General features: G+C 51.1%; 1 protein-coding gene across 2 annotated transcripts in view; it reads right to left on the reverse strand.

The window, feature by feature from the left end:
* SETD1B (SET domain containing 1B, histone lysine methyltransferase) overlaps positions 1-3,257 on the reverse strand; it is a 52,636-nt gene extending 49,379 nt beyond the window's left edge. Inside the window, exons 1-4 of one of the 2 annotated variants that reach the window (XM_075516090.1) lie at positions 3,125-3,257; positions 2,668-2,822; positions 2,136-2,234; positions 1,367-1,637 (exon numbers count right to left, since the gene is read on the reverse strand). In XM_075516090.1, coding sequence (XP_075372205.1) covers positions 1,367-1,637; positions 2,136-2,234; positions 2,668-2,822; positions 3,125-3,197 — 598 coding nt within the window. In that variant the 5' untranslated portion in view covers positions 3,198-3,257. Of the gene's footprint in view, positions 1-1,366; positions 1,638-2,135; positions 2,235-2,667; positions 2,823-2,975; positions 3,024-3,124 lie in introns of those variants that run through there. The other variant, XM_075516092.1, reaches the window with a different exon arrangement.
* Between the last annotated feature and the right edge of the window lie 6,311 nt (positions 3,258-9,568).

Consider the following 9,568-nt stretch of genomic DNA (forward strand, 5'->3'; position numbering starts at 1 on the left):
CCTCATTTCCCGATGTGCACCTAAGTTTCTTGAACAGCTGTCTGTTCAAGACTTGAAGAGTAGTTTATAAACGGAGGAAAACAGGGAGGAATGTCGTACAATCAGCTTGTTTAAAATGCCTCTCATTAAGACGTCCACCACTTACAAGCCTGCTTTAGCTTACATTATTAAATCTACAAATGGTTAATTTGTTCTTAAGTGTAATTTTTACCTTGAAATTTCAAAGCAAGCAGGGGAAGGAGCCTGTCTGTAAAAATTAATTATACTAGAATTTCAAAGCATACATATGTAAGGTCAAGCTTAGCTCACAATAGAAAATATTATACTACTACTGTGATTTGTCTTCTAACGGTGATCAGTAATGTCAATAAACGTCCTACTATACCCTCTTACCACATGTGGCACACCAACTGCTGTATAGGTTGTGCACTAAATTGTTGAAACCTTTTAATATAGAACAAAAATATCAGCATTTTTAAGAAAATGGTGTTAACAATACCCTCTTCCCAAGAAAGAGTACAATAAGTCAGTTTTAAACTAGAAATGCCACGTTTAGAACGAAGAAGTACAAACAGCAACTGATCTACACCTCCTCAGCTTTAGACATTTTCTAAAATTCAGGCACATTTTAGCAAAGTCCTTCACTAACACGCTTGGAGGAAAGAGAAAAGACAAAGCGGTGAAATGCAACGCTTTCATACATCCAGAAACTTTATTGGGCTCCCCAGGGCTGGGCTCTGGGGCTGAGAGTTGCTTACCTCCAGGACTCAGAGCGCCTGTCGCTTTAAGAGACAGTCTCACACTTACACACTTGCACACACACTGACAAGTGCTGCGTGTGCACTCTTTTGCTGCCAGCCTCGAGTTTGCTGCTAAGTATCAATGAAATGCCAGGCATGCAGAGGACAGCACCCAGCCCCGCTGCCGCCACCAGAATCCAGAGATTTGGGTCCCAGGAACCCCAAGGTTTGCCCCAAAATCCTAAGTTTGCAAAAGCCAGGTGCCACAGGGTCCGGCAGCCCCGGGAGGTGGCCAAGCAGGGCCAGCCTGGGACACGGAGATGGGGGGCACAGGAGGCCTCCGAGGGCAGAGAGCAGGGGATGGGGCAGGGTACAGGCAGGGGATGGGCAGGATGGCAGCATTTTGCAAATTACAGGGCTGTCTCCTAGCAACAGACAACACATTTGGCTCCACGTGACTTGCAAAGGCCCCAGAAACCAGACCCGCTCGCAGGGGGACAGGAGCACTCCCTTGGTATTTTTAATCGCCGGGCCCTTGCAGTCTGCAATAGCCTCTCGTTTTAGGAGAGGGACGGGCAGGGGCACTGCAAACCACAAGCGCGTGAGGCCGATATGTGCCCCCTCACCTTTCGTATCCAGCTCCACGTGGATGATGTTGCCCATAACGGAGGTGTTGTGAAGGTGCTGGACGGCCTCCCGGGCACCCTTGACAGTGGCAAAGATCACTTTGGCGATGCCCAGGTGCTTCTTGTTCTTGGGGTTGTAAAGAATCTCTACCTCTTCCACTTCGCCGTATTTCTTGCACATGTCGGTCAAAAAGTTTTCGCGGATGTTGTCGTTCAGCTTGGCAAAGGTAACCTGCTTGGGAGGCACTGGCCCCACGTAAAATTCATCAATCTGGAAACGGGCACAAGGTGGGGGGGCGATAAAAATAATCGTCATCGTTAATGAGTGTGGGGGAGGGCATAAGGATGGCACGGGAGGGAGAGGGTTAAAGCATCCTGCAAACTTTGGGGAAAGAAAACTGCCTCCAAGGCTCTGGGGTGAACCCCGGAGCTGAGCAGAGCCTCTGCAGCCATTCATTGAAACCGGCTCCTTTCTGGGCTACAAATATGTATTTTGAGCAGTACTGTCAGCAGGGAGCCCCCCTCTGCTGCCTCCCAGCCGAGAAGCCCCCAAGACACAGCTCCAAAACCTTCAAGTGATCTCATTAGACAGATGCATTGATTTCTCGTTATCTTTATAGAAAAGGATTATTGTTAAACAGTTTGCCAAATAATAATGTTAATAGGAATATGACTGTCATTTAAACGGTCCATTAAACTATTTGGAACTGAAGCTTCACTCCCGGATAAACAAGAATACAGAGCTAAACCCAAAAGTCAGGGGCGGTACCTTGAATTTGGGGACAGACAGCTCCAACTCCTTAGTTTTGGTCCATATTCGCCCTATTCTGGGATCCCTGACACAATCCACAGGAGCGATTCCCGAGTTCTGGGAGGAGGAGGAGGAGAAGAAAAAGCACAAAACCAGCAATAACAGGGCTTGAAATTTAAGACACAAATAAAAGAAAAAATAAACCCCAAGGAAGCACAGGCTGTCTCAAGGGAAGGGGAAGCGCACACACACACATACACACACACACGTGTCAAATTGCAATACTGCTGGGAAATGCACACAGATTGGAAACACAGAAATAAAGCCGCAGGTTTGGGCTCCTTGGGCTCCTGACAGTTGAATACACAGTGTCAGGTGGCGGTAACTTTGGTGGCTGTGTGTGTCCCCCCAGACACCCCTCCCACACCCATGTGCTACGGCGGGGATTAGCACGACCCGGAGGGACCTCCAGCCCCCAAAACGCCGGTAAGACGGAGGCGGGGGGGGGGGGCACAACACAATGGGGGAAACCCACGACCCCCCCACTCACAGGCATGCTGAAATGTTGCCCATCGTAACGGTAGAGTTTGTGCTGTCCTTTTTTCAGAGCCGGGTCAATAATCAACTTGTAACTTCTCCAATGGTGATTTCTTTTCTCGACAGAAGTGCTGGCTTGCGTGCTGTTCTCCATTCCGTTGATCCAACCTGGCGGGGGGGGGGGTGGTGGTGAGAGGAAGGGGAAAGGGGAAAAGAGAAAAAAAAAACACACGGAAAACCATAAAGTTAAAAAAAATATTCAACAAAGACCCCTTCTTTTTTTTTTTTTTTTTTTTTAAACGAGCCGCCCGCTCTACACACCCAGGCAGGGAGGAAATCCACCGCGAAGCGAGCCCTAAAATGGGGGAATTGCCAGCCGGGTCCCCCCTCCACCCCAGCCAGACAAGAGGCAGAAAGGGAGGAGGAGGAGAGGAGGAGGAAAAAAAAAAAAAAAAAAGACCCAATCTCACTTGAACTCTGCTTTTTGCCATGATCTTCAGGGTGCTTGGCTTTTTCCCCCGCCTTGATCTCTCGGAAAGACATCGCGCTCGGCGGCCGATCGTCTCCGGGCGGCGAAAGGCGAGCTCCCGTCTCACATGGGGCCGGTTACCGGCGCGGGCTGGCCGCCAGGCTCCTGCCTCCCGTTTTCGCGAGCCACCACATATTGTGTGTGCTCGCTGCTGGCGGCGGCGGCCTCCCACAATACACCGCTGCGAGCGCCGCGAACGCCTAACCGCCCTCCGCCGCCTGCACATTCACGGCGGCCGCGCCGCGCAGCCCCCGGCCCGCGGCCGCCCGCCGCCGCCCCGCCGCCGCCGAGCGCCGCCGCATGGGCCGCCGCCGGGGTGGGTTTATTTTTTTTTCCTCCCCACCCCGGGGTTAACGGCATGCGGGGGGACGAGTGGAATCTGCCCGCTGCATTTACCTTAGCGCAAACTGTTTCTAAACAAGATGGACCTATAGGTGGGACAAGTTTTTTTTAGGGGAAGACTTCGGCGAGCCCGGACCGGGCGGCCGCGGAGGGCGGGCGGAGCGCGGAGCCCGCCGCCCTGCTGCTGCCGCGGCGGGGGGGGTGGGGGGGTGGTGGCGGCGGCGGGGCGCGCCGCCGTTCGGCGACACACGGCCGGGGAGGTGGGGGGGGAGCGGAGAGGGGGGAGCAGTTTTGCTTATTAAAGGTCCGGGGCCGGCGGCAGCCAATCAGCGGGGAGCTTCCATTTTGTTTTAGGTATTAAAGGCCGGGCGGCGCGGTCCCTCCGCCGCTCGCCGGGGCGCGGAGCCGGGCGGAGCGCGGCGGGCGCATGGCGTGGCTGCGTTCGGTCCGCGGGGCCGCGGCAGCTCGGCCGCGGTCGGGCAATTGGCTGGTTAAAGGCAGCGGGGCGGCCGCAGCCAATGGGCGAGCAGCTTCCATGGGGCTTGAGTTATTAGACGGCGGTGTAAAAACATCCTTCAGCAGACAGCTAAGGAGAGGCCAACAGATCAGGCAGCCATTTTTCTGCAATGGAGCGAAATGGCCAACTGGGCTTTTCCTTTGTTCCAAAAGGGGGATCCGCCATGTGAATCCACACCGTCCACTTGCGGGGAGCGCTCGGGGTGGTGTTAATGTCTGGCACCATGCTAGAGGACTCACTGAAGAAGGAAGATTAAAAAAAACCAAAAAACAAAAAAACAAACAAAAAGCGGATTTTTTTTTTTCCCTCATGATTCGGGATCCATCTTTGTCTTGTGTAACTAGGTCATGGCACGCCCTATGTCAGCAGTTAACAATTTCGAATGCCAAAAAAAAAGTAAATACATTATTTTTAATTTTTTTTTGTTGTTTTGGGGGATTTTAAGCTTTATAGAGCTCTCTGATGACTGAACAATAAATTTTAGAGAGTATTTCCTGTATTAAACACTTGATTCCTGGCCATTTTTATTAACTCCTTTGGTGCTTGTTAAGGTAACGTTTTAAATACAGGCGTAGGAATAGTGAATTCTGGCAAAAAAGGGGCAATTTTACTATGATAAGCTTTTTTTCTTTCTTTCCTCTTACGTTGTAAGTACCCAATCCATTCTGTCCTTGCTAAGTGTAGTTTTCATGTAAATGTTACTGAAGTGGTCCTTATTGCTAAGCCTTCATTTGCATGTCTTATGTTTTTTTTGTCTGTTTATCTAAACCAATTTATGCTTTTTGAAATATTTTACTTACAAAGCAAAATATCTGGCTAAGAGATGCTTAAAAGTTGTTTACAACCAGTAAATGTTAACCAGGTGTTTTCACACTTAACATGTGCAGCCTAAAACTATTTAGGAGAACATTTTTAGTGTCTGCGTGCTCCGTGGAAAAACACTGAATGTCCTTTTTATGTACAGAGTAAATCTGCCACAGGAAGGTAGATTTAAGCCTCGAGTAGGAGTCCTCGCTGCGTACGGTAGTCAACATAGCTGGACAACTTTTTCTATAGCTTTTTTTCTTTTTTTTTTTTTGATGCTAGACCACTACCATACAAAGATCCCTAACTATCTTAACAAGATCCGCTTTGACTTGCAAACTTACGAGAGAAGTGGTGATCCAGAGCATACATAATTATAGCCGTTATTTTAAAAAAGCGTAACAACTTCACCTTCAGAGCTGCATTCAACTATGGTGCGCGGGTAAGTAAACCCTTTTGCCCTTGCAGAGAAACATATAGACCAGGCCTGTGCGGCTAATGTTTTTGTCCTGGGTGGAACGATCCTAATGGTCGTCTTTAGGAGCGGTGGCGATCTCCTCCTCAGATACATCTAACAGCGTCTCTGAAATGTCTATTTTCAGGGAGGGATTTCTCTTTCTGCACAAAGCGCTTGGTCGTCCGCAGCCCTGCTTTTTTTTTTTTTTTTTTTTTTTTTTGCAGAGAGACGCCGTGAATCCATTGCAGGCATTACGTGGCTGTTAAATTGAACGCACAAAAAAAAAAAAATCTGCCTGCAAACAGTCAGATGTTACTAAGGTTGATTTGAAAAAAAGGCGAAAAGGCGGTGGTGGTAGGGATCCCTTACATGTTTTATCCGTCTAATTACAGAAGCTCGACAAAAAGAAGGCAACAAAATGGGGGGGGAGGGGGGGTGTTTTTCAAGACGGTGAGTCTTAATGGCGGATGTCTCAACTAAAAAGCACTGTAAAATCCTTCATACCGAGAGGCAATGACTTGGAGAAAGGGGGAAAAAAAGGTCTGGAAGTAAATCCAAAATGAGGGAGTTTCCTTCCAAGTGAGGGACCCTTTGCAGCCTGCGTTTTACAGTTGGAGAGCCGTGACGCAGTTGATATTCACAGCAGTTGTGCTTTAGTGCAGCCACCCAGCCCATGAAATGGCCTCCCCGCCGAAGTCTGGTGGTTTTATTGTGTGAAAGCCTGCGGAAGCACCGTGTCCCGGGCGCCGGGAGGGGCAGCTGGCGGCGGGCAGGGCGCTCCTGGTCGCGCTCCATGTTGTGTGAGAGTAGCCGCCATCATGGCTTCTCCTTCGGCGCCGCGTTCTCCTCAGGGCTGGGGCGGCGGCGAGGCGGGCTCTCCCCCACTGCCTGGCGGCGCTTCGCGTCCCGATCACTGGAGGGAAATGGCCTTTTTTTTGTCTTTTTTTTTTTTCCTCCTCTCTCTCCCCTTTCCCGCCCCCCTCCCCCTTCCCCCACCGCTTTGTGAAGGGTTGTGGAAGGCGAAGCCGAGGAGGGAGCGGGGCGCCTGGCGGCTTTTTCTCCCCGTGGCTGCCGCGCACAACATGGCCGCGCCGGGGAGCGCCCTGCAGCAGCGGGAGGCAGCGCTGCGGGCGGCGGGGCTGGCGGCGCTCCAGCCCGGCCGGCGGGGGGGGAGCCGGCCGGGCGGGGAGGACAAAGGCAGCTCGCATAATGCAGGCGAAGCCCTGGGTGCCTATAAATAACGCCGCCCGCCCCTCGCCTTCCTCCCTTCCCCCCGCCGCAGCCTCCCGCTCGGTTGCTTTTCTAAATACCAAAAGATGAAAGTAACCTAATGCAGAAGGAAAAAAAAAATTAAGAGGAACAAACAACAGCCCCCCACCCCCAAATACCAGGCAGTTGTGGGGGATGGGGGCCAAGCCAGGCAAATGAGCAGCCAGCGCTGGCCGCGGGAGGAGCAGGGCGGCGTCGCCAGCCTCCCCGCCTGGAGCGGGCTGCGCTGCGCCCCGCCAACGCGCCGGGGGGAGCGCGGCCGCCGCTCCCCGCCGCTCGTCACATGGCTCTTTGTTGTTTTCCTTCTCCTGCCCCTCCTGGGCTTTCCCCCCCTCCGCCATCGCCCAGCCGCTCCGCTGGGGCAGCCGCTGCCCTGCCTCCTCCCGCCCGCAGCCCGGGTGGGATGGCCCGGCCCGGCCCGGCCGGCCTGCAGCGCCGAGCTTCCCGGGCCCGCAGCCGGGGCTGGGCTGGCGCGGAGCCGGGTGCCGTGCTGCAGTGCGAGCCGCCATGGCCGTCTGAGGTGTTACATGTGCCTTTTTTTTTTTTTTTCTTTTTTCTTTTTTTTTCCCGAGCAGATTTTCCTGCAGCTCGCTTTGGGTGGAGGCGTGGGGGTTATTTCGGAGCTTCACAAGCCTTGTGCTCTGCGGGGAGTTGTACCTTGTGCTCCACTGCAGACCCAAATTAGGTGAGCTAGGAAAGCCTGGCTTGAGCAACCACTTCAGAGGGCAGGACAGGGAGGAAAAGCAAACACTTGTAGAGAGGTGGCCTCCCTGGTAAGGCTAGAGCAGGACCGTCCTGTGGACCCTGTGGGAGGGAGAAGGTAAGTGGCTGCTTGGCAGAGGCTGCCTGCGGGAGCGGCATGTGCCGGGCAGGGTGCGCCCTGCCCGCCAGTTTCTGCGGCTCAGGACCAGCCGCTCCGTGGGTTTGTAAAGCCTGTGCTGTGGTATGTGCCGAGGCTCAGGGGTGTTTTCCTGCGAGGGAGCAGGGTGCTGCCGCGAAGAGGCACCGCAGCCTGCGCCTTTCGCAACGACGCGAGGGCTTACGCTCATCTCTTCATTTCTTGTTCCCCCCCCCCCCCCGCCTCGGTCTTCACCGGTCAGGCTCTGTCGAGAACAAGCGACAAACCGTCCGCACAAAACATAACACGTTTCCATGGAGGGGGGAAGAAAAAGATGTCTCCGCACTGCCAGGCTGGCTTTAAAAGGCTACCTCTGCGCTCTGTGCCCCCCTCTCGGGGCTGCGGCGGCCGGAGCCATGGCGGTGCGCGGCCGCCAGCCCCTCCGCTCGGTCCTTGCGAGACGCGCCTTGTCCGGCCAGACCATCTTTAACCGCCTGGCCCTTGCTCCTGCCAGCAGCGTGACTGCCTTCCTGGTTTACAATTGCTTTAAATAATAATCTGCTAATAAACTTGGAAGAAACGGTGACGTTATTCGTAGCTAAACACCATTAAAATGCTCCTCTGCTGTTTCTCAATTGAGGTGGAAAGCATTTTAGCTTCCTGGAAATGGCCGAAACAGGCGACGTGTAGATCAAAGTACGGTGTAGGTCTGTTCTTGGTTTTGCAGGGGTTTTTTGAACTGTAATGAAAACGTTTCTGCAGCTTGCATCATCATGAGTTAAGTCAGCACGTAAAGTGATTTTAAAAAGAGCAGATTTAAACAGCATCGGCTATTAACTTTCCTGGGATTTAAAGTTTACGTTTAAATAGATACTTGGATATTAGTAATAACTGCATTTAAACCTTAACGTTGGTCTGTTTAACCCTGAAGCAAACTAGCTCTGCCTAACACAGGCTTTGAAACGATCCAGCCAGACCATAATACTGTGGGAGCTTAGACAGCTTTGTCTGTACTTGCACCTCTCTGCGCATTTCTCCAGGACTATGATCTTTGTCTGCCATTAATCATTGTTCAGGACGGCCGTTCCCGATGGTAGAATCCATGAACTGCTCCAGCTGGGAGAGGTCCTAAAGCGTGTGCCTGGCACTGCGTACGTGCAAACCAGGGCCAGAAATTGCTGGGGCAGCAGGCGTTGTACAGCGAGCCCGCCGTGCGGACCCAGTGAGTTGTGTGGGTCCTCAGCACTTCTGGAAATTGTTTTTGTAAGTCTGAGCTGAAAATTTATTTCTGTTTTTAGAGTTTCTAAATGACTATAATGTTCAATGTAGTTTAAAAGTCACCAAGGCAGTTGAGACCGGTTGCACTTTCAGAGTGGGTGGTTTCATGGCTGAACCTCGTATCTGAAAAGCTAAATGTTCTGGTACAGCGTGTTTAAATCCCAGAAAGGTCAAGCCAGACTTTCATACTTGAGTTAGATTGACCCTGGTTTACTGCGTGAGACTCTTTAGAGAAAGAAAGAGATCTTTCAGGAGAAAGGGGGAAAAAAAAAAGATTTTTTCCTCTGAACAGCTTGTGGTGACTCTACGCACATTCTTGAAGCAAAGGGGTTTGTTCTTGCCCACAGCGTCCCTCCCCTGCATTGTTGAGTGGAAAACTCTTATGCTAATTATTTCACTGTCTGTTATCAATAAGAAATTATTTAATTTCTTTGGCAAAGTGTTGCAACAAGAGCAAATTAGATTGAGAGGCAAAGTGAAATAAAAAATATGCAGCTGTTCTGCCAAACAATGATCGTGACTGTTTACAACATTTTGTTTTAGACTGGCTTGTACACAGAATCCTTTATATTGAAGGTTTTCATGTCACAATCCACTGCTTGTGCAAGGAAACTCGATTAATAGATTATAAAGGACAAAAGAGACCTAGGTTCATCTGGTTCGACTTCCTGCATTATGCAGGTCATAAGATTTTTGTCAATTTGTTGTTTTGCTCATTTGAAATAATTTTAACTACAGCATACCTGCATCTTAGAAAAACATGAGATTTTAATTTTAAAATGGGCTGTGAGAAAGAGTAAAATAAGAGTTAGTAAATTGTTTCCATCAAAATCTACCTGACAGACTAGAAATCAAAATACCTTTTTAAACTGGACTAGTT

This window comes from Mycteria americana, chromosome 13 (genome assembly GCF_035582795.1).
Source record: "Mycteria americana isolate JAX WOST 10 ecotype Jacksonville Zoo and Gardens chromosome 13, USCA_MyAme_1.0, whole genome shotgun sequence".
NCBI lineage: Eukaryota > Metazoa > Chordata > Aves > Ciconiiformes > Ciconiidae > Mycteria > Mycteria americana.